Source organism: Epinephelus fuscoguttatus, linkage group LG19 (assembly GCF_011397635.1).
Source record: "Epinephelus fuscoguttatus linkage group LG19, E.fuscoguttatus.final_Chr_v1".
Taxonomy (NCBI): domain Eukaryota; kingdom Metazoa; phylum Chordata; class Actinopteri; order Perciformes; family Serranidae; genus Epinephelus; species Epinephelus fuscoguttatus.
In genome coordinates, this window is record NC_064770.1 from 40,797,954 (window position 1) to 40,823,489 (window position 25,536).

The window sequence follows — 25,536 nt, forward strand, 5'->3', positions numbered from 1 at the left end:
TGTATATATATATATAATTTCAAATAAAATAAAAATGAGATGTATGAATGGAATATTTTAACCACTGAAGAAAGAAAATACGAACATAAATAAAAATATAAAATAAGACATTTTCTTGAAACAACAATAATAATAAATAAAATAAATAATAATAATGATAAAAAAAACACTAAACAAGCAAAAGTAAAAAATGTTTAAAAATATCATGTATCATGTATCATGTATAATATACATATCATATTTAAAAAACAATAAAAGTGAAAAAGATAAAAAAAAAAAAAAATTGGGAAGCACTTTATTTTAAGGTCCTTGTAATAAGTGTTAATTAATATGTAATAAGGTGCTTATAACTCCTTATAAGATGCTTATTAACATTATTAAATGTTTAATAAGACTATTTAAGTGTTAATAATAGCATTATAAACAGGTTAATTGTTAGATTATAAGACATTTATAAGCACTTATAAGAAACTTGTTAACAGTTTATAGACTGCTTAAGAACGTTAATAAAAGCCTTATGAGTTTCTTACAATTGTTTATAATAGCATTACAAACACATTTATTGAGTTTAACTAACTTACATATTATGTCATTGTTAAACCTTTACTAAGATTTTTTTTGTTGCTTTATTAAGATTAAAACATACTTTATTATGCACTTATTAACAGTTAACTATGCTTGTTGCAGCTACAGGATCTAAAGCGAGAACAGTGCTTTATTAAGCTTAATAAATCCTTTAATAAAAAAAAGGTTAGGGAAAAAGTATTTCCTGTTGTAGGGATGAATAAGGTTATGTGTATTAAGGGTTATCATGTCCACCTCATCAGAAACTGGGGAGGGATTAAGAGGAAGATTGGATTTCTCTGCAACGCTAACTTTTTAGCACATTAGCTAACGTTAGCTTCCATAGCAAAACAAACAAGTGTGGTCCTCCTTTGTAAGATTGGCTTCCTGTGACATCATCCATCCACTGAGTGAGAGCATACGGGTCGGCCAGTCTGGTCCCGTTGGTCAGTGTTTACTTATTCAAGTAACACTGGCGGTCCCGGAGAGTGAGTGACCTGACATGGTGCGTTGGTAAATTCAGTCTGACGCTCTACACTAAAATGAGAGCCCTGTTGGTGGAAGAAACGCAGCGTTATATTTCTACATGAATGAACCAACGGTTAAGTTAATCACACATTCACTCCGCTCGGCGCTCTGCTGCTCCGTCTCCACAGACAGAGTGTCCAGAGTGCGCTCTGCCACTCTGAGAGTGCGCTGCTCTGGATAACCCAACGCTACATTCAGACAGCGCTCCCAATTTATCAACGCTCCAGTTTGTGTCAGAGTGCGCTCCCACACTCACAATGAGTGTTTCTGAACGCACCACTCACATCATCTTCCTCCATCGTCTAAAACAAGACAACACAACTTGCTAGCTAGCACTAGCTAATGTCTGTGGAGAACTGTTTCGCCTCCAGCTAAGCCCCGCCCACCAACAAACATCACACTGTTTACTGACAGTAAAAGAGTGTATATTTAAGATTCTCCTTCAGGCTGCTTTTTTTTTAATATCGTAGAAAATCAGATGGACACAGTACGATAACCTTCAATTTTCATATCACAGTTTACTTTAAAACCAGTTTAATACTGTAACCCAAGCTTTTACTGAAGTAAAGGATCTGAGTACTTCTTATTCTTCCTCCTCCTCCTCCTCCTCCTGCTCCTGCTCCTCTGCTGCTGTCACAACAAATATTTTGTCTCTTCTGAGTTTTAGATTTTCCAGTAACACCAGTTCTGACTCTGGAAACTCACACTGACTGTGCTTATTTAACAAAATGTCGATTTCACTCCTGCTGATGTTTTTCTTCTTACAGTCTTTTTTTGGTGGTCATGTGACACAATCTTTGCACACGGCACAACACCTGCCCTAATGTAGTGTTTAGGGTGTGTTACCTGTGCTAACAGGTGACTTATGATAGAGTGGAATTCATCACTGAGCACAGCTGGATCAGAACGATGTTGTGCATCTGGAATTGACATTTTTTTAAAAATTAAAATAAAGTTGGAGAGTAATTTAAGACAATGCTGTGTTACACACACACACACACACACCAAGCTCCTCAGTACACCTGGAAAACACAAGTGAGTGCCTGCAGCTAGATCAAAGGAGCTCAGATATCATGTGACCAGAACATCAGGTATAAACCACGATGACATCACACTGTGACAGGAAGGAAACAGGAGAAGACAGTTGTAATAGTGTGTAGATGCAGTTACAGATACGCAGCCTCAGTGCACAGAACCTGGATCAATCAGAACAACTTCAATATGAAAAACACTCAGATACAAAAACCTTTGTTTTTAATATTTCAACAGGACGATGCACCGCCTGCTGAGAGCCGCCAGAGGGCACTGTTGGTCTGCACACACAGAGCTGTAGTCCTCTGTCAAACAGGAAGTACAGACCTGAGGAGGAGGAGGAGGAGGAGGAGGAGGAGGAGGAGGAGGGCATGCTGAGACTGGCAGGTCAGGGAGGGGCGGGGCCACAGACAGAGGGAGAGGAACCTGTTTCAGTGATTTGGACTCGCCCCTTCAGGAGTACAAGAGAAAAAACACACAAAGAGCAGGATGGTTGGATCTGACTTCTGCTGCCGGTAAAACACTGCTAATATATACATCTATACACATATCTGTACATCTGTCTGTGTGTTGATGGACACATCTGTCTGTGTGTCTGTCCATGGAGCTCATTGTGTTGGACTTTTTCAAACTTTGTTTTGTCTCATTCCTGTTGTCTGTGTGTCTGTGTGTTTGTTTTTGTGTGTTAGTGTGTGTTTGCACTGTGTTTGAGTTTTGTCTGTTTGGTTTGGACTTTAAGTTTAAAAACTTGTTTTAAATGCAAAAGCTGGGAGGGGATAGTTTTCATTGTGTTGGTGAACCTACTTTATGGGGATGTCAGTCTGTTCCCACACCCACAGTACGGGGACACTGTTGGATTTCAGGATTTTTCGCTCAGATCAGAGTGTTGTGTGTTAAAAGGAAAGTTTTAGTGCTCGCTCAGGGAGGGATTTTTGGTTAAAGGTACAGAGCTTGACCTGCTTGTTAGGAAATGTGCTCTGAGATAATGTTTGCGTGGTTTGGCACTATAGAAAAAATGACTTGTGTGTGTGTGTGTGTGTGTGTGTGTGTGTGTGTGTGTGTGTGTGTTGGTAGTTATGTGTCAGTGGGTGCAGCTCAGGCTCTGTGTCCTGACTGGTCGACAGACTTGCTGTGAGCAGGTTCAGTGAGAATCTAAAAATGACTCGATTAAGTAGTGATCAGGTGAAACAGCTGCAGGAAAAACAAACAGTTTTAACATTCTAAATCTTTGAAAAACATTTTTTTTTTTACTGACAGCTGCAGTTTGATTTATGTTGTTGTGGGATTTTAACTGTGTTCCAGTTTTAAGGTAAACTGTGATATAGTGTGATATTGACAGTTATCATGCTGTGTACATTCACTTATCTACAGTATTGAATAAACAAATATCCTCCTGAGACCCAGACTTTTGTTTGGTGTGCATGTTTGGGATCAGTCGGACCAGATAAGTATAAATAACTACACATTGTCAATCAGAGTCCCAGTGTCCTCAGTTGAGTACTGACTAATTGACCTATGGCTAAGCCACGCCCCCTCCACTCACCTGGACAAACTATCAACATTCAGTGCCCGGCGCTATGGCAGGTGTCACAGTACACGGCATTTCACAGGAGGCAACTGATGATTTTTGGGGACATAACGATCAGATGTCACTGAGAAGTAACCAAAAGGGCCTAAACTACGCATTGGAGGGATATATTCATCATTTTATTGTTGAGAAGGTCGATGAAAAGCTTAAATTACAAGCCAAAATTTACAGGTCACAGTGTACGCTTGTGAACCGCATCTGGTTGCCGTCACCATCAAAGACAACAAGTTAAAGTGCCACTGAAGTTAAGGTTTTTGGCTCAGAATATGAGAAAAGGATAACGGCCTTTTTACCATCTTTACCAAGAGTGTCTCTCCGTTAGTTTGGTGCTACAGTATTTACACTGAATCATTCAGCATAACGTTTGCCAACCTTTGTTATCTCTGCCATTACAGATAAGTTAATGAAGCTAAGCTCCAGAAGTTAACGTTAGCTTAACTAGAGCCCTTTGGACAACAGCTAACAATGATGTACCATCACCAAAGTACAAAACTAGAACAAAATAGGCTAATGAACTCCCAGCAAACAAGGTGACATGATGAACAACGCAGCTAGGAGCTAACGTTAGGCTAACTTTAGCTAACGTTAGCTAGAGATGTTAAAGATAACTTTATATTTCTTTCCAGCAAAGTGACAATATGTTGCCTCAAACACAATGTTGACTTACCTTAAAACAGATGTAGACATCATTGTTAATCTTATTCACGTTGAGTTGATGTTGTGGTCTAACGTTACCACACAACTTTATCCAAAGGAGACACTTTTCTCGCTTGAGATGTGGTTTAAAGTGTAAAAATACACCTGGTCGCCCAGCCTCTCAGGATACCTTGTGTCAGAGTTGCATGTACCCCATGCACACCGTTTGACCATTTTTAAACTTCAAATCTCAGAAAAAGCTCATAAAACCCAACAAACTGACTTTCTGTAATGCATTTCAATGGACGTCCAGGCAGAGAATGTCCCAGTGTATGGGGATGGCTATACGCACTGTGATTGGCTCATCACGTTTGAGGGCGGGATTTAGCCACAGGTTAATAACAGCGTCTTATCTTGTTACTCTTGCTAAAATTGGTCTTGTGTCGTCATGTCAAACTATAAACATTTTAATCATAAATAAACAAGTTTCAGCCTCAACATCTGATCAGGTTTTGGACCTTTGTGTCAGGATCAGCTGCAGACTGACTCTGCAGAGATGGCTACCATCTTGTTTTTACGTGGATTAGTGTGTTGTTGTCTTACTGCTACTAGATGGCACATAAAAGTGTCCACAAACGAGGACAACAGATCTGAGTTAAGTAGAATGAAGTATAACATGCAGTAAACCCAAAATGTGATGTCATCAAATGAGGACGCAGGGTCTCAGGAGGACACTACAGGACGTTGAAACTCTCTTTTATTTGAGTCATTTTCTAAGAGGAGACTTTTTACACAAACTTCATTATCAAAATGTTTCAGATTTCAGTCACACTTATAAAACATTTGTCGACCCAACAGTAACCCTTCTGTTTTCATTAAGGACCATTCTGACTGATGATGAGCTCAACTCTGTGATACTGTGATATTTTCTAAGATGATTGTCATGCCGTTGCAACCATGCTTTGGAAGGTACAAAAATGTGGTGATTTCAGAGAGTATGAAACAAAGTATGTTGATTTCTTGTTTACTAAATGCAAACACTGCACACTGTGAGGACTGATAGATGGCACACATTTTGTAAACTCAGTGTGTATATAGAGATGAGCAGTGGTGGAAGACGTACTCAGATCCCCTGTAAAAGTGCAGACAGACTCCTGCATCCAAACTTTTACTGAACATATAAAAGTATTGACATTAAAGGTCCAGTGTGTCAGATTGAGGAGGATTCACAGACTAAACTCTTGGTTTTTACTCGTCACTCATTATCAGCTTTAGCATGTTTACGTTGTATAAATTAGCCTAGCAGCTAGCAGAGTTTTCCTCTACTCATGACGTAACTAATAACATGTATTATTAGATTTTTCTTTCTCAGGTGAATTTCAGCCGTTTGAACGTTTTTTTTTTTAAGGCGAACGTTGTTGAAACAGCAGCTGATGTTTCTGTAGTGAGACGTTAGCAGAGTGAGACGTCCCAACAGGCAGCTAACATTACACCGTGTTTTATCGTTTACACACAACATGTGTTTGATCTGTTCACTCCAAAGCTGTCAAAAACCGGTGCTTGGTGAGTGACTTCCAGCATCAGACACTGATGAAAAAAAGTCATCCTCTCACATTTGCATGGTACATAGCCGGTCGCTGTTATCGTTTAACTGAGTCCAGCACCGTCAGAGACACAGTGTCAGTCCAAGTAGGGCGGGTGGGAGGTATAATGGATGGGTCCAACAACCACAGACTTTCACCCCGGAGCCCACTGTTCACTTCCTGTAAGATTGTAAAGTCAAACCCTGTTCTTTATTCCTAAACGTAACCACGTGTGTGTGTTGGCTAAATGTAACCGTGTGTGTGTTGGGTAAACGTAACCACGTGTGTGTTGTTGGCTAAACGTAACCACGTGTGTGTTGTTGGCTAAACGTAACCATGTGTGTGTTGTTGGCTAAATGTAACCACGTGTGTGTTGTTGGCTAAACGTAACCATGTGTGTGTTGTTGGCTAAATGTAACCACGTGTGTGTGTTGGCTAAATGTAACCACGTGTGTGTGTGTTGGCTAAATGTAACCACGTGTGTGTGTTGGCTAAACGTAACCACGTGTGTGTTGTTGGCTAAACGTAACCACGTGTGTGTTGTTGGCTAAATGTAACCACGTGTGTGTTGTTGGCTAAACGTAACCACCTGTGTGTGTGTGTGTTGGCTAAACGTAACCACGTGTGTGTTGTTGGCTAAACGTAACCACGTGTGTGTGTTGGCTAAACGTAACCATGTGTGTGTGTGTGTTGGCTAAACGTAACCACGTGTGTGTGTTGGCTAAACGTAACCACGTGTGTGTGTTGGCTAAACGTAACCACGTGTGTGTGTTGGCTAAACATAACCACGTGTGTGTGTTGGCTAAACGTAACCACGTGTGTGTGTTGGCTAAATGTAACCACGTGTGTGTGTTGGCTAAATGTAACCACATGTGTGTGTGTGTGTGTGTGTGTGTGTGTGTTGGCTAAACGTAACCACGTGTGTGTTGTTGGCAGAATGACCTATTCAGAATATTATCTTATTGGATTATTGATTGATTATATTCATGTGTTCATCACATTAATGTTGCAGTTGGTGAAGGTGTTGCTGTTTTATGTATATTAATATATGTATATTGGGTAGTTTGAGAATTTCCCCCGGGGATTAATAACGTCTGATCAATAAAATATTATCAGTTTATTCGTTTAATATTTTCTATATTAATAATCAATAATCTGTAACTCAGGCTATCAGGTAAATGTAGTGCAGTAAAGTTACAACATGTCCCTCTGAGAGTGTGAAGCGTGAAGAAGTAGAAAATGGAAATACTCAAGTAAAACACAAACACCTCATAATTGTATTAAATTACTTGAGTAAATATACTTAATTACTTTCCAGTGCTGGGATCAGGACTCATCACCAGTCAGAACAGTTCCCAACATAAACTTGTAAAAGTTGAAAGTTTCACATAAATATGGACCTTTTTCACAGCAGACATTTTGACTCATCTTAGCATGAAAAGTACAGCATTAAGGATGGCTGAGTTCCATTTAGTGTCCCAGTACGCTAGTAACAGTTGGGAAAACTAGTAAGGGAAAACACCTTATTGGAACGCAGCTGTCATTAGTGTCATTGAAAGCACCTGTGCTGCTGCTGCTCCCACATGTCAAAATGTCTGCCGTGATAAAGCTCCATTCAGATGTTGGTTTTTCTGTTTGAACAAAAAAGCAGCAGAACAAGCAAGCAAGCAAACAAACAAACAAACAAACAGCTCAAGTCTCTGTTTGTTTGTCTGAGAGACAAATATTTATTTATTTATTTATTTAATTATTTATTTATTTCAAGTTAGACAGAGACAGAGTGACAGGAAAATAAATAATAACATTGAATTACATCTGACTGGTTCCTGTTATATTTCCTGTGTATGTTTATTTATATTGTTTATCTCACTGATATCAGAAACATGTGAGTCACATATTATTTACACATAAAGCACATATTTCAACAGATGTCAGAAACATCAGCCTCGCAGTCGCGTTTATATCAAGTCCATTAAAATTTTTCACTAGGAGGCAACACATATCAGTCAATATGTTGTTCTCCTGACATGTATCAATATTATTATTGTTATTATTATTATTTAAAAAGATTTGAGTTCAGCCAATAAAGAACTTGATTTAACAAAAATGTTTATCACCTTAGTTTTTAATTTAAAATCTAAACTTTCCTAAAAAAAAACCAATTTTTTTCTTTCAACTTTCTGTAGCGTAAAATATATTTTACAGAACATAATTTTATTTTCACAAATTGTTTTAAAACAAACAGAAAAAGATGCGACACATTTCTGACTATATGAGATGATAATGAATGGTAAATATTTGACAGATAGTTATGTGAACATGATGTGTGCACAAGACTGCTGCACACAGGCAGAGAGATTAGAGTGCAGAAATATATAAATACAATACACGCAGTCATCCTCAGGTGTGTGATGATGAAGGTACAGTGTTTGAATGAACCACAGTTGGATCAGAGCTCAGTGATCGACGGCTGAACATCAGCACGCTCCTCATTCACTTCAGTAACATGATGAAGAGTCGCATCTACAACTGTCCCTGAACACACCATGAACCTCAGCAGGAAGGTCAGGGGTCATTGGGCTGCATTCACACCTGTCTTGTTTGGTTCTGTTCAGTCGAACTGAGTGTGGTCGGTGCATGCAGGTGTGAACACACCAAAACAACCGCACCGAGACCTTCTTGAAGAGGTGGACCATCCTGAGGACGGGGACATGAAACCCCCGGGACAGATAAGACAAGTGTCCTGACTCTGAGTCAGACCTGGCTGACCCAGACTGTGATCTGCGCTACAAGGAGCACAGGGAGGGCAGGGCGTCAGTGGGCGGGGTCTGTCAGCTCTCCTGGATGTGCTGACGTGGAGTCTGTTGTTTTTCCCGGGGCTTTGGTGTCCCCGTCCTCCAACACTAACCCTCGACAGTGTGTCAACATACAGCATCTTTTTAATCAACGTTTTAAAGTGGACATTTTTCAGCTAGTGTAGCTAACGTGTTAGCTACACTAGCTAACGTATCAGCTAGTGTAGCTAACACTACAGGACTCTAGCTAGCTAACACTAGCTAACGTATCAGCTAGCTACACTAGCTGATACGTTAGCTAGTGTAGCTAACGCTGGCAGCCAGACACAAACAGCTGTGACTCTTTGTCTGATAATTGAAACAAGTCCACGCCGTCCTGCGGTCGGTGAAGTTACTATATTTCAGTAGTTGAAATGTTGACTCCTCCCACTGCTGTGAAGTGATTGGCTGAAATAAAAACTGACCTGGCGTTCTGCGGCTCTGCAGGTGGATGATGTCGTATTTATCACCTGTATGATCACTTCCTCCTGCGCAGTGATACGATGGGTGGGTGTAGTTTGGTAGAATAAAATAGTTCCTACATGAAACTGCTCACAGTGCGTCTGTGGATCATTTTTAGGAACCGGGTCATGATTTCTGGACAGAGACGCTGATGTTTTCCATGATATCGGTTACCAACAGTAACCTTCTGTTTTTATTAACGATCTCAGACTGACAATGATTATAATGATTCTGTGACATCATCAAACCGCCATATTTTCTGAGACGACTGTGTCATCTCGTGTGGACCGGTGCAGGTCGGCTGGTGACGTCTGGAGACACAGATCTGATGTGATCTGAGCCTCGCAGAAGTTTCCAGAGGTCGTTGAGGTTTTGGGGTCCGTGTGAAGAGCTGAGAGCCAATCAGAGAGCAGGATGTGTGTGTGTTGGTTCAGTGTGGTCGACACACATTCCTCCTCAGCCTCCAGGAGGCGGAGTCAGCCGACGGCTTCATGATTTACACTCAGTTATTTCTGTTCCTGTGTGTGTGTGTGTGTGTGTGTTTGTGTGTGTGTGCGAGACCACACCCCTCGCTCTCACTGAGGGTAAAGGTTGACTCCACTTCACACATGCTCAGACACATTCTGATTGGCTGCTGGCTCTCTGATGTCACGTGATGGCTGTGGATCAGCAACAGGAACAGTCTGATTGGTCGACAGGGCGTGTCGAGCTCGGTTTGATGATTGACAGGTTGTTTTCTGTGTGTGTGTGTGTGTGTGTGTGTGTGTGTGTTACATTCCTGGGGGGGGTGGGTGTGTCTCAGAGACGAGCAGAGGGAGGACGTCGGCTGCATTCCACTGTATCGCTCTTTGTCTCTCTCTCTCTCTCTCACACACACACACACACACCTGAAACACACCTGCCTCAGGTGTGTGTGACTCACAGCAGGTCTGTTTACCTGTGTGGAGGCTCTTAAAGGGCCAGCAGCCTGCGGTGCATTCACTTCAGTTCAGTAAAACGTTATTGATCCCTGCAGCAGCAGGTGAACCAATAAACCTTCTCACACAGAGGTGGCGCTGCGGAGGTTCCTCTGAACGCCTCTTTCCACACAAAACCAAACGACGGTGACATCACGTGGCTGTACATAAAGATGGAAGATGTGTCTCTTCCTCCTGCTGTGCAGAAACGAAGCCAGAATGTCCAGATGCAGCCGCCTCCGTCTTGTGTTGGTGATGTCATTTGGAGTCTGTGCATTAACGATCTCTGTGGTGTGGACATTAGCACACTGATTGGCTCACACAGCTGTCAGTCATGGTGCCACACCCCCTCTTCTGACATCAGATGAGTTACAGTTGAAACCAAAGTTACAAAAGGGTTTTTTGACTTTGAGTTTTTAGTTTGTCCTGTCCCCTAACATGGAGGGGGCGGGACAGATATCGTTTCTCTGGCATTTATTTCTCCTGCAGAGCCGTCTGATTTCTGCTTCTCTGCTCCTCCAGTGATGCACTACATTTCCTGCTTCAGGTCCAAACACATCAGTGTGACATCACATCAGTGTGACATCATGTCAGTGTGACATCACGTCATGTTCACATTATGATCCAGAGCCGTTCACATTTAACACTGAATTCAGGTCAGAACAAAAAATCAGATGAAAAGAGAAGTCAGAGAGAATGATCTGCAGTCACACTATTGTTCCTGTACAAAGACAGGAAACACACACACACACACGCACACACACACACAAACCAGCATGTGATGTCATCGAGGGGTGGAGTCTACACAGTCATGTGGGCGGGGCTTCCAGCAGACAGGAAGAGCAGACACTTCCCTCTGTAAACAGAACAGGCCTGAGATCAGCCTCCTGCCATTGTTCTGCTCCTCACTGATAATAATGGGCTCATTAATAAAGTCTCAGTTTCAACATTTTTGATTTAATTTATCTGATCGATCAGCGTCAGTGTGTTGATCAATGACAGGAGCTCGTCTGTTCATCATCTTCATATAATAAAGCGTATGATACTATATCAATCAATCAATCAATTTTATTTATAAAGCCCAATATCACAAATCACAATTTGCCTCACAGGGCTTTACAGCATACGACATCCCTCTGTCCTTATGACCCTCACAGCTGATCAGGAAAAACTCCCCAAAAAACCCTTTAACGGGGAAAAAACGGTAGAAACCTCAGGAAGAGCAACTGAGGAGGGATCCCTCTTCCAGGACGGACAGATGTGCAATAGATGTCGTACACAACAGATCAGCATAATAAATTAACAGTAATCCACATGACACAATGAGACAGAGAGAGAGAGAGAGAGAGAGAGAGATATGCAGGTAATGACAGTATCTTACAACAACATTAATGAAAGTAATAATATTATAGTTATAGTTCTGGCTACTGCGGTACAATATGTTGAAAGTATGTATTAATACCTGGCAGTATACATGTGTGACAATAGTCATATGTGTATAATAACAGTAGAAGTATGACTAATGACTAATGATGGCAGCAGCAGCAGCAGGAGGCATCTGGCAGGACCACGGCAGCAGCACAACCACACACGTCACGCTGTCCAGGCACCGCTGTGATATGAGTTAATCTGAGAGACAGTGGAGCACAAAGGCTCCGGAGAAGAAGCCGAGTTAGTGACATCCAGAATGGCCGAGTTAGCAAGATGCAGTAATAGAATACCAGAGAGAGAGAGAGAGAGAGAGAGAAGGAGAGAAGGGAAGGTGCCCGGTGTATTATAGGGGGGTCCTCCGACAGACTAGGCCTAAGTCAGCCTAACTAGGGGCTGGTACAGGGCAAGCCTGAGCCAGCCCTAACTATAAGCTTTATCAAAGAGGAAAGTCTTAAGTCTAGTCTTAAATGTGGAGACGGTGTCTGCCTCCCGGACCGTAACAGGAAGATGATTCCACAGGAGAGGAGCCTGATAGCTGAAGGCTCTGGCTCCTGATCTACTTTTGGAGACTTTAGGGACCATGAGTAACCCTGCGTTCTCGGAGCGCAGTGTTCAGAGGAGGGAACACTCTATATGACTGAATAAATTAACACATGTATCAAAGGATATAATTAATAATGAGTGAGTGATGCCAGTTAACACATTAATTGCACTTGAAAGTTAAAAGTTAAAGATGAAATCCTGGAGTTGATAAAAGCCTCCGTTTTTCACTCTTTTCATAAAATCGCTTTATTTCTGGACAAATTTTTAATGACACAGAATAAAATGATTCTGATGAAATATCACTATTTTAAGATCAGATTGGTTTTTTTTCTTTTTTGACGTGTTCATCACACATAATGTGTCCCAATGTTTTTATGTTGATAAATGGTGTCATTTTGGTAATTTTAACATGCAATCTAAACCTAGTTTGAAGTTTTCTTTATAAATTCTGAAATAGAAAAACAATCACCAACATTTCTCAAAGAAAATATGCCAAAATCTGCCAAAAAATTTGAGGAAAAACAACTGTCTTATAAAGAAACACAAGACAACATTTTTCAAAGAAAATAAAAATGCCATTAAAAAAAAAATAAGATTATTTTTAAGAAAATGTACCAAAGTTGGCAAAATTGTTTTGAAGAAAATAGAACTGGCAGAATTTTTTAAAGAAAAATTTCCTTCCATTCACGTTGTGGAAGGCATGTTTACTTGAAAAATGCAAACATTTTTGAAGATTCAAAAACCACCTTTTTCTTTTTTTTTTTTAAAGAAACACAAAATTGCAAAACATTTTTAAATTACAAAAAAGAAAAAGAAAAAAAATTGTCAAAAAGTCAAAGTCAAAAGGATGCCTTCCAGTATGTTGTAGGATCAGGACGCCTTTGATCCAAAACATCAGCATTATTTTGATCCCAGCTGCAAAATGTCATTAACACTTTAAACTGGTCAAAACATTTATTTATAACATGTTCAGCAGTTCCTGTGATGAAGCAGATAAAGTGGACATGAGCTCGCCTGCTGAGCGTCTCACCACAGTACAGTAAATTATAAAATAAAGATTTTGTCCTGAAAACAGAATCCATCAAACAGCTGCTAAAATCAAACAAATATGATTTTAAGGTCTGATCTCAAAGATGGCGTCGTTTGCGGTGACAAGCTGTAACTGCAGTCTGTGACGTGTTGTCTCATTCACAGCTCTGGTATCTGTGGTGTTAAAGCTATCTGACTGCGATTAAATTGCCCCTGCTAAGCCCCGCCCCTCTAGCTGGTGAGTGGGCGGAGTCACAGGTTTGTAAGGAAAAGCTGTCAGTGTGAGGAACCTTTTTCTTTCCTGGGATGATTCATATTTGAAACATTAACATTTGAAGAGAACAGAGGTGAGTATGACCTCACTGATGGACCGTTGGACACTTAACGGGACACCAACTATGTACTGGTGTGTACTGGGACTCTGGACTCTTGAGGATCCTGTGTGAAAAGAATCAGACTGTTGAGACAAACAAAGTGAAGATGCAGGGTGAGGACATGAGAGTGAAGACATGAGTGTTAGCGTTAGCTGCATAGTGTTGGTAGCTGGCTGCAGCGTGACTTGTTGTGACATGAAGCAACGTGTAAATCATTCCTGAGCGTGTCTGTCAGGAGCTGAACTCTGAGACTGAACTCGATAAGGCTTCACATTCATCACTGAAACATGGCTCCACTGAAACCAACCTCAGCTAACACATTCACTCAGGTACATGTTCAAAGTACTTTGACTTATCTTCTCCTCCATGTCAGACGGAAACTCTCTTTACCCTGCAGCTTCAGCTCCTCCACACATTCAGATTATTGATACAGAATATAATCAATAATCAGTGATGACATATGATCACGGATGAATCCACCCAGCAGGATGTAAAGTCATTAATATGATCAATACATTCATAAATCAATAACATTAGATGTTATATTCTGCAGAGTGAGTACTGTACTCTCAGTACTTTAGGTATATTCTGATGCCAATACCGTTTTCATGACAGGAGTGATGTCAGCAGCAATGTCAGCAGTAATGTCAGCAGTAATGTTAGCTGTAATGTTAGCTGTAATGTTAGCTGTAATGTCAGCAGCAATGTTAGCTGTAATGTCAGCAGCAATGTCAGCAGTAATGTTAGCTGTAATGTCAGCAGCAATGTTAGCTGTAATGTCAGCAGCAATGTCAGCAGTAATGTTAGCTGTAATGTTAGCTGTAATGTCAGCAGCGATGTCAGCAGTAATGTCAGCAGTAATGTCAGCAGCAATGTCAGCAGTAATGTTAGCTGTAATGTTAGCTGTAATGTCAGCAGCGATGTCAGCAGTAATGTTAGCAGTAATGTCAGCAGTAATGTTAGCTGTAATGTCAGCAGCAATGTTAGCTGTAATGTCAGCAGCAATGTCAGCAGTAATGTTAGCTGTAATGTCAGCAGCAATGTTAGCTGTAATGTCAGCAGCAATGTCAGCAGTAATGTTAGCTGTAATGTTAGCTGTAATGTCAGCAGCGATGTCAGCAGTAATGTCAGCAGTAATGTCAGCAGCAATGTCAGCAGCAATGTTAGCTGTAATGTCAGCAGCAATGTCAGCAGTAATGTCAGCAGTAATGTTAGCTGTAATGTCAGCAGTAATGTCAGCAGTAATGTCAGCAGTAATGTCAGCAGCAATGTCAGCAGTAATGTCAGCAGTAATGTTAGCTGTGATGTCAGCAGCGATGTCAGCTGTAATGTCAGCAGTAATGTCAGCAGCAATGTCAGCAGCAATGTTAGCTGTAATGTCAGCAGCAATGTCAGCAGCAATGTCAGCAGTAATGTCAGCAGCAATGTTAGCTGTAATGTCAGCAGCAATGTCAGCAGCAATGTCAGCAGTAATGTTAGCAGTAATGTCAGCAGCAATGTCAGCAGCAATGTTAGCTGTAATGTCAGCAGTAATGCCAGCAGTAATGTCAGCAGCAATGTTAGCTGTAATGTCAGCAGTAATGCCAGCAGTAATGTCAGCAGTAATGTCAGCAGCAATGTCAGCAGTAATGCCAGCTGTAATGTCAGCAGCAATGTCAGCAGCAATGTTAGCTGTAATGTCAGCAGCAATGTCAGCAGTAATGTCAGCAGTAATGTCAGCAGTAATGTTAGCTGTAATGTCAGCAGTAATGTCAGCAGCAATGTCAGCAGTAATGTCAGCAGTAATGTCAGCAGTAATGTCAGCAGCAATGTCAGCAGTAATGTCAGCAGTAATGTCAGCAGTAATGTCAGCAGTAATGTCAGCAGTAATGTTAGCTGTAATGTCAGCAGCAATGTCAGCAGCAATGTTAGCTGTAATGTCAGCAGCAATGTCAGCAGTAATGTCAGCAGTAATGTTAGCTGTAATGTCAGCAGTAATGTCAGCAGCAATGTTAGCTGTAATGTCAGCAGCAATGTCAGCTGTAATGTCAGCAGCGATGTCAGCAGTAATGTCAGCAGTAATGTCAGCAGCAATGTCAGCAGCAATGTTAGCTGTAATGTCAGCAGCAATGTCAGCAGTAATGTCAGCAGTAATGTCAGCAGTAATGTTAGCTGTAATGTCAGCAGTAATGTCAGCAGCAATGTTAGCTGTAATGTCAGCAGTAATGTCAGCAGCAATGTCAGCAGTAATGTCAGCAGTAATGTCAGCAGTAATGTTAGCTGTAATGTCAGCAGTAATGTCAGCAGCAATGTTAGCAGCAATGTTAGCTGTAATGTTAGCAGTAATGTTAGCAGTAATGTCAGCAGTAATGTCAGCAGCAATGTTAGCTGTAATGTCAGCAGTAATGTCAGCAGCAATGTCAGCAGTAATGTCAGCAGTAATGTTAGCTGTAATGCCAGCAGTAATGTCAGCAGCAATGTCAGCAGTAATGTCAGCAGTAATGTCAGCAGCAATGTTAGCTGTAATGTCAGCAGTAATGTCAGCAGTAATGTTAGCTGTAATGTCAGCAGTAGTGTCAGCAGCAATGTTAGCTGTAATGTTAGCTGTAATGCCAGCAGTAATGTTAGCTGTAATGTCAGCAGTAATGTCAGCAGCAATGTCAGCAGTAATGTCAGCAGTAATGTTAGCTGTAATGTTAGCTGTAATGTCAGCAGTAATGTCAGCAGTAGTGTCAGCAGCAATGTTAGCTGTAATGTTAGCTGTAATGCCAGCAGTAATGTCAGCAGTAGTGTCAGCAGCAATGTTAGCTGTAATGTTAGCTGTAATGCCAGCAGTAATGTCAGCAGCAATGTCAGCAGTAATGTCAGCAGTAATGTTAGCTGTAATGTTAGCAGTAATGTCAGCAGCAATGTCAGCAGTAATGTCAGCAGCAATGTTAGCTGTAATGTTAGCAGTAATGTTAGCAGTAATATTAGCTGTAATGTCAGCAGTAATGTCAGCAGTAATGTTAGCAGTAATGTTAGCAGTAATATTAGCTGTGATGTCAGCAGTAATGTCAGCAGCAATGTTAGCTGTAATGCCAGCAGCAATGTTAGCTGTAATGTTAGCTGTAATGCCAGCAGTAATGTTAGCTGTAATGTCAGCAGTAATGTCAGCAGTAATGCCAGCAGCAATGTCAGCAGTAATGTTAGCTGTAATGTTAGCAGTAATGTCAGCAGTAATGTCAGCAGCAATGTTAGCTGTAATGTTAGCAGTAATGTTAGCAGTAATATTAGCTGTGATGTCAGCAGTAATGTCAGCAGCAATGTTAGCAGTAATGTCAGCAGTAATGTTAGCTGTAATGCCAGCAGCAATGTCAGCAGTAATGTCAGCAGTAATGTTAGCTGTAATGTCAGCAGCAATGTTAGCAGTAATGTCAGCAGTAATGTTAGCTGTAATGCCAGCAGCAATGTCAGCAGCAATGTCAGCAGTAATGTTAGCAGCAATGTCAGCAGTAATGTCAGCAGTAATGTTAGCAGTAATGTCAGCAGTAATGTCAGCAGCAATGTTAGCTGTAATGTTAGCAGTAATGTTAGCAGTAATATTAGCTGTGATGTCAGCAGTAATGTCAGCAGCAATGTTAGCAGTAATGTCAGCAGTAATGTTAGCTGTAATGCCAGCAGCAATGTCAGCAGCAATGTCAGCAGTAATGTTAGCAGCAATGTCAGCAGTAATGTCAGCAGTAATGTTAGCAGTAATGTCAGCAGTAATATTAGCGGTAATGTCAGCAGTAATGTCAGCAGTAATGTTAGCAGTAATGTTAGCAGCAATGTCAGCAGTAATGTTAGCAGTAATGTTAGCAGTAATGTGAGCAGTAATGTGAGCAGTAATGTCAGCAGTAATGTGAGCAGTAATGTCAGCAGTAATGTTAGCTGTAATGTTAGCTGTAATGTCAGCAGTAATGTTAGCAGTAATGTCAGCAGTAATGTTAGCAGCAATGTCAGCAGTAATGTCAGCAGTAATGTCAGCAGCAATGTCAGCAGTAATGTCAGCAGTAATGTTAGCAGTAATGTCAGCAGTAATGTCAGCAGCAATGTTAGCAGTAATGTCAGCAGTAATGTTAGCTGAAATGTTAGCAGCAATGTTAGCTGTAATGTCAGCAGTAATGTTAGCAGCAATGTTAGCTGTAATGTCAGCAGCAATGTCAGCAGTAATGTCAGCAGTAATGTTAGCTGTAATGTCAGCAGTAATGTCAGCAGCAATGTTAGCTGTAATGTCAACAATAATGTCAGCAGTAATGTTAGCTGTAATGTCAGCAATAATGTCAGCAGCAATGTCAGCTGTAATGTTAGCTGTAATGTTAGCAATAATGTCAGCAGTAATGTCAGCAGTAATGTCAGCAGCAATGTTAGCAGTAATGTCAGCAGTAATGTCAGCAGTAATGTTAGCAGCAATGTTCGCTGTAATGTCAGCAGTAATGTTAGCAGTAATGTTAGCAGCAATGTTAGTAGTAATGTCAGCAGCAATGTACGCTGTAATGTCAGCAGTAATTTCAGCAGTAATGTTAGTAGTAATGTTAGCAGTAATGTTAGCAGTAATATTAGCGGTAATGTCAGCAGTAATGTTAGCTGTGATGTCAGCAGTAATGTTAGCAGTAATGCCAGCAGTAATGTCAGCAGCAATGTCAGCAGTAATGTTAGCAGTAATGTTAGCTGTGATGTCAGCAGTAATGTCAGCAGCAATGTCAGCAGTAATGTTAGCAGTAATGCCAGCAGTAATGTCAGCAGCAATGTCAGCAGTAATGTTAGCAGTAATGTTAGCTGTGATGTCAGCAGTAATGTTAGCAGTAATGTCAGCAGCAATGTCAGCAGCAATGTCAGCAGTAATGTTAGCTGTAATGCCAGCAGTAATGTCAGCAGCAATGTCAGCAGTAATGTTAGCAGTAATGTTAGCAGCAATGTCAGCATTAATGTCAGCAGTAATGTCAGCAGTAATGTTAGCAGTAATGTCAGCAGTAATGTCAGCAGTAATGTTAGCTGTAATGTCAGCAGTAATGTCAGCAGCAATGTCAGCAGTAATGTTAGCTGTAATGTTAGCTGTAATGTCAGCAGTAATGTCAGCAGTAATGTTAGCAGTAATGTCAGCAGTAATGTCAGCAGTAATGTTAGCAGTAATGTGAGCAGTAATGTCAGCAGTAATGTTAGCTGTAATGTTAGCTGTAATGTCAGCAGTAATGTCAGCAGTAATGTTAGCAGCAATGTTCGCTGTAATGTCAGCAGTAATGTTAGCAGTAATGTCAGCAGTAATGTTAGCAGTAATGTCAGCAGCAATGTTCGCTGTAATGTCAGCAGTAATGTCAGCAGTAATGTTAGTAGTAATGTCAGCAGCAATGTACGCTGTAATGTCAGCAGTAATTTCAGCAGTAATGTTAGTAGTAATGTTAGCAGTAATGTTAGCAGTAATATTAGCGGTAATGTCAGCAGTAATGTTAGCTGTAATGTCAGCAGTAATGTTAGCTGTAATGTCAGCAGCAATGTCAGCAGTAATGTCAGCAGTAATGTCAGCAGCAATGTCAGCAGTAATGTCAGCAGTAATGTTAGCAGTAATGTCAGCAGCAATGTCAGCAGTAATGTCAGCAGTAATGTTAGCAGTAATGTTAGCAGTAATGTTAGCTGTAATGTCAGCAGTAATGTCAGCAGTAATGTTAGCAGCAATGTTCGCTGTAATGTCAGCAGTAATGTTAGCAGTAATGTCAGCAGCAATGTTAGCTGTGATGTCAGCAGTAATGTTAGCAGTAATGCCAGCAGTAATGTCAGCAGCAATGTCAGCAGTAATGTTAGCAGTAATGTTAGCTGTGATGTCAGCAGTAATGTTAGCTGTAATGTTAGCTGTAATGTCAGCAGTAATGTTAGCAGTAATGTCAGCAGTAATGTTAGCAGCAATGTCAGCAGTAATGTTAGCAGTAATGTCAGCAGCAATGTCAGCAGTAATGTCAGCAGTAATGTTAGCAGTAATGTCAGCAGCAATGTTCGCTGTAATGTCAGCAGTAATGTTAGCAGTAATGTCAGCAGTAATGTTAGCAGCAATGTTAGTAGTAATGTCAGCAGCAATGTTAGCAGTAATGTCAGCAGCAATGTACGCTGTAATGTCAGCAGTAATTTCAGCAGTAATGTTAGTAGTAATGTTAGCAGTAATGTTAGCAGTAATATTAGCGGTAATGTCAGCAGTAACGTTAGCTGTGATGTCAGCAGTAATGTTAGCAGTAATGCCAGCAGTAATGTCAGCAGCAATGTCAGCAGTAATGTTAGCAGTAATGTTAGCTGTGATGTCAGCAGTAATGTCAGCAGCAATGTCAGCAGTAATGTTAGCAGTAATGCCAGCAGTAATGTCAGCAGCAATGTCAGCAGTAATGTTAGCAGTAATGTTAGCAGCAATGTCAGCATTAATGTCAGCAGCAATGTCAGCAGTAATGTTAGCAGCAATGTCAGCAGTAATGTCAGCAGCAATGTCAGCAGTAATGTCAGCAGTAATGTTAGCTGTGATGTCAGCAGCAATGTCAGCAGCAATGTCAGCAGTAATGTCAGCAGTAATGTGAGCAGTAATGTCAGCAGTAATGTTAGCTGTAATGTTAGCTGTAATGTCAGCAGTAATGTTAGCAGTAATGTCAGCAGTAATGTCAGCAGTAATGTCAGCAGTAATGTCAGCAGTAATGTTAGCAGCAATGTCAGCAGTAATGTTAGCAGTAATGTCAGCAGCAATGTCAGCAGTAATGTTAGCAGTAATGTTAGCTGTAATGTCAGCAGTAATGTTAGCAGCAATGTCAACAGTAATGTTAGCATTAATGTCAGCAGTAATGTTAGCAGTAATGTCAGCAGTAATGTCAGCAGTAATGTTAGCTGTGATGTCAGCAGCAATGTCAGCAGTAATGTCAGCAGCAATGTCAGCAGTAATGTTAGCTGTAATGTCAGCAGTAATGTCAGCAGTAATGTGAGCAGCAATGTCAGCAGTAATGTTAGCTGTAATGTCAGCAGTAATGTCAGCAGTAATGTCAGCAGTAATGTCAGCAGTAATGTCAGCAGTAATGTCAGCAGTAATGTTAGCTGTAATGTTAGCTGTAATGTCAGCAGTAATGTTAGCAGCAATGTCAGCAGTAATGTTAGCAGTAATGTCAGCAGCAATGTCAGCAGTAATGTGAGCTGTAATGTCAGCTGTAATGTCAGCAGTAATGTCAGCAGCAATGTCAGCAGTAATGTCAGCAGTAATGTTAGCTGTAATGTCAGCAGCAATGTTAGCTGTAATGTTAGCAGTAATGTTAGCTGTAATGTCAGCAGCAATGTTAGCTGTAATGTTAGCAGTAATGTTAGCAGTAATGTGAGCTGTAATGTCAGCAGCAATGTCAGCAGTAATGTCAGCAGTAATGTTAGCTGTAATGTCAGCAGCAATGTTAGCTGTAATGTCAGCAGCAATGTTAGCTGTAATGTTAGCAGTAATGTTAGCTGTAATGTCAGCAGCAATGTTAGCTGTAATGTCAGCAGCAATGTTAGCTGTAATGTTAGCAGTAATGTGAGCTGTAATGTCAGCAGCAATGTTAGCTGTAATGTCAGCAGCAATGTCAGCAGTAATGTCAGCAGTAATGTTAGCTGTAATGTCAGCAGCAATGTTAGCTGTAATGTTAGCAGTAATGTTAGCAGTAATGTGAGCTGTAATGTCAGCAGCAATGTCAGCAGTAATGTTAGCAGTAATGTCAGCAGTAATGTTAGCAGTAATGTTAGCAGTAATGTTAGCAGTAATGTGAGCTGTAATGTCAGCTGTAATGTCAGCAGTAATGTTAGCTGTGATGTCAGCAGTAATGTCAGCAGTAATGTTAGCAGTAATGTGAGCTGTAATGTCAGCTGTAATGTCAGCAGTAATGTCAGCTGTAATGTCAGCAGTAATGTTAGCTGTGATGTCAGCAGTAATGTCAGCAGTAATGTTAGCAGTAATGTGAGCTGTAATGTCAGCTGTAATGTCAGCAGTAATGTCAGCTGTAATGTCAGCAGTAATGTCAGCAGTAATGTCAGCAGCAATGTCAGCAGTAATGTCAGCAGTAATGTTAGCAGTAATGTTAGCTGTAATGTCAGCAGCAATGTTAGCTGTAATGTTAGCAGTAATGTCAGCAGTAATGTTAGCAGTAATGTTAGCTGTAATGTCAGCAGCAATGTTAGCTGTAATGTTAGCAGTAATGTCAGCAGTAATGTTAGCAGCAATGTTAGCTGTAATGTCAGCAGCAATGTTAGCTGTAATGTTAGCAGTAATGTCAGCAGTAATGTTAGCTGTAATCTCAGCAGCAATGTTAGCTGTAATGTTAGCAGTAATGTTAGCAGTAATGTTTGCAGTAGCAGCGGTACTAGCCGTAAGAGGTAAAGTAGTGTGATCCCTCAGGTGTGATGTCACTGGTCTCTGTTGAAGTCTTCAGTCGTGTTGTCTCAAGTACTTCGTTTTCAGGTTCGCCTGTGACTCATGTGGGAGCCCGATAAAACTGAGCCCAGTTTGTAAGTTAGAGCGCCGCCGTCAGAGCCAATCAGGTGAGACGGCAGCTGTTCACATGGCAATGCAGAGGGATGCAGGTTTTTATCATTGTATGAACCATAATGAGGACAGTTTGATATGGACAGGTGTCATTATGAGGGACAGAAAACAATCCACAACGTTCGTCATGTTTAAACTGCACTGATCACTGAAGGATGGATGGAATCCTCACATATTAGCTGTTAGCATCATGTTAGCCTCAGCACTCTGATGAGAGGAGCTGAAATACGAACGTTCCTTCAGACAGCGTTCTGACTGGTTCCCAGTCTGTGACATCACTTCAAACACTCACGATAATAATGACATCATGAAAGAACAGAGTTTACCTTCACTAACAGGACAATGGATAACAGGTCTGAGCTGATGGGATGTGTCTCTCTTTCAGGGGATTCATGATTGGGTGCGACCTTTGACCCCTTCCCTTCACTGTCACCTGCCCAACTGTCTGAGAGGGGCGGGGCCTGAGGAGCACAGGACTGTCACCATGGCAACCACCTCCTCCCAGATTGGCCCAGGTGAGTCCTCGTTTTACTAAACTTTTCATGAGCTTATTGTTCTCAAAGGAGACTGAAGAGAGCGTAGTAATGTTAGCGATGGTAGCGGTAAAAGGAATGAAAGTGGAAATGTTAGCAGCAGTAATGTTAGCAATGAAAGTAGTAATGTTAGCAATGAGAGTTGTAATGTTCACGACATTAGCAGTAATGTTGGCAATGAAAGTAGTAATACTAGCAGGAAAAGTAATAATGTTAGCAGTAGTAATGTTAGCAGCAATAGCGGCAATGATACTTAGCGCAACACTGTTCTTCATCATTGCCTCTGACCCTCCGGTCTGGTCTGGGTCCTGCAGGTCTGGGTCTGGTTCTGGTGGAGTTTCAGTATGAGTACCAGGGTCGGGACGGCGCTCTGGTCTCCATCAGACCCAACGAACGCTACGTCCTGCTGGCTAAGACCAACGACCACTGGTGGCAGGTCCGGAGGGACCGTAACTCCAAGCCCTTCTACATTCCTGCCAAATACGTCAAGGAGCTGCCACTGGACCTCCCCTTGCCTCTGGACTTTGATCCGCCCAGTCCTGAACCGGTGCTGCTTCCTGCTGCGGCGCCCGTCCCTGTCCCTGTCCCTGTCCCCGTCCCCGTCCCTGTTCCAAAGACTCTGGAGGAGCCCAGAACCAAATCAGGGGACGAGGTGATGATACGTGTCAGAACTGATGCTTCCACTGGATACCGCAAGACCGAGAACCGCATGTCCACGTTTGGTGTCCCGCTGGACTTTATTGACCTGTCGTCTGCGGTGACACCAGCACCGCGACATCCCAGCAACCCTCCTGCTGGTCCCACAGAACCCGGGACCACAGCAGCCAGTGGGACTACAAACGTGGCCGACGATGCTATGAGCAAAAAGCACTTAGCGGGGTTCCTGGACAACCACAGGGAGTCCGACAAAGCTCGAGTTCCCAGTTTCAGTCCTGCAGACCCCATCTCCACTCCCCGCCCCCACACCCAGCCCATACCCGTGGAGACACCGGTGGTCCCTGTGATCCCTCCCCACAACGACCACCACAGCACGTCCTCACCATCCATGGGTTGCCATGACCACCAGGAGTCCTCAATAGAGCCTGAGGAGGAGGAGGTGGCGGAGGAGGAGACGAGCGAAGAGGAGAGCAGTGGCGAGAAGGAATCAGTAAAGGAGGAAGAGTCAAACCACATCTACGAGTCTATTCAGGACCTGAACCTGGACCTGGAGGCTCTGACGGGAGGAAGAGTGAGTCCTGGAGCACCGTCTGAGCCTGCACCTGCCCCGCCCCCCACACAGGTAAGACACCTGAGACCTGAGAATCTGTGTTGTTATGAAATGTTTCACAAGTTGTGTCCCGCTCAGAGTCCACGTTCAGACGGTGTGATGGTCCTCATGTGACAGATGAGTCCTTCAGTGGTGGACCACACACACACACACACACACACACACACAGAGTGTGTCAGTATGTCAGTCCTCTGTGACGCTGTGACGGTCGGCTCAGTTGCGGCTGATTGTCGGCAGATGAGATTAATCATCAGTAAAATATTTTGATACTGTTGCCACATGACGCTCAGTCAGATCTCAGAGCTACAAAATAAAGGCCCTCCGCTGCGTGTCACTTCCTGCAGCGTCCACACAGGAAGTGAGAGAAGAAAAAGAAAAAGCTGTTTCCTCTTTGTCTTCTCATCAGAGCAGAAACACAGCTGACCTTTGACCTCCTGGACCGACACACTCCGGTCCTGGAAACAACCTGAACTCACTCTGATCTGGATTCTTCTATATTTAGTTTTTATTTTTAGTGTTTTATTTATTTATTATTTTTATTTATATGATTTTGGTTTGTTTATTTGTTTCCTGTCATATTATTGATTCATTTGTGTTTATCATTGGGAATTATTTTAATTGATTTAGTTTTTTGTGTGTAATTTTATTGAATTCATAATTAGAGATATTTATTTACCTATTGTGGAGGGTTGGGGGGGGGGGGGTCTAGTGATGTCACAGCAGGATGTGATGAGGTCAGCAGGATGTAGTGATGTCACAGATGGCAGGATGTGTTCAGGGTCGAACAGGAAACTGAGAGAGGGCGACGATGCAGTGACACCTGCAGGACGAGAGAGGACATTACGTGTGTGTGTGTGTGTGTGTGTGTGTGTGTGTGTGTGTGTGTGTGATGAAAAAAGTTCCTGAATGAAGGAGGCTGAGGTGAGGTGATGTGATGATGTAATGTTTAACACTAGGTGAAGTCTGATTGGACGTGTTGGTGACGAGCTGAACGCAGTCAAAGTTAATTTAAAGGTGAACAGTTGATTTTATTGTCCTCATGTGTCTGTCTGTCTCATGAACGTCATATCTCAACAACGTCTTGAATTTCTTTAATTTTGGCACAAACGTCCTCTTGGACTCAACGATGAACTGATTAGATTTTGGTGGTCAAAGGTCAAAGGTCAGTGTGACCTCACATAACTGAAGAATTCACACATTAATTATGACAAAACTTCACATAAACGTCTAACAGGATAAGACAATGAAGTGATGACATTTTATATCCAAAAGGTCAAAGGTCGGCTTCATGTATTCTTTAATGTGTGATGTCAGACTGTGTGATGTCAGACTGTGGGTACGTCCCAAGTCTCTTATTTTATGCTGCTAACTCCTGACTTGAACCGGAAGTTATTCCGTCCAGTAAGGAGTCAGCGTTAGACGTTAGGAGGGATCTGTTAGGTGCGATGAGTAAGGTAACACGAGAGCTTCCTAACAGGAAGTCTTTTTCAGCTTGAGGCCCTGACGTATAAATACCCGCCCCCTACGTCTGGCTCATTTGAACGAGATGGCGGAGAAACAGCGCAAGTGTACCCGTTACATGCATCCTTTGCAATGACACGCTGTAATTCACATGCCTACGTGACTACAAAGAGTAACGTTGATGATAT

The 25,536-nt window shown here is 41.8% G+C and overlaps 1 protein-coding gene across 2 annotated transcripts in view; it reads left to right on the forward strand.

The window, feature by feature from the left end:
• Nucleotides 1-2,545: 2,545 nt before the first annotated feature.
• Nucleotides 2,546-25,536, forward strand: part of arhgap27l (Rho GTPase activating protein 27, like) — a 47,828-nt gene continuing 24,837 nt past the window's right edge. For both annotated transcript variants that reach the window (XM_049560363.1, XM_049560364.1), the window contains exons 1-3: nucleotides 2,546-2,639; nucleotides 22,473-22,602; nucleotides 22,935-23,899. In XM_049560363.1, coding sequence (XP_049416320.1) covers nucleotides 22,572-22,602; nucleotides 22,935-23,899 — 996 coding nt within the window. In that variant the 5' untranslated portion in view covers nucleotides 2,546-2,639; nucleotides 22,473-22,571. The remainder of the gene's footprint in view (nucleotides 2,640-22,472; nucleotides 22,603-22,934; nucleotides 23,900-25,536) is intronic.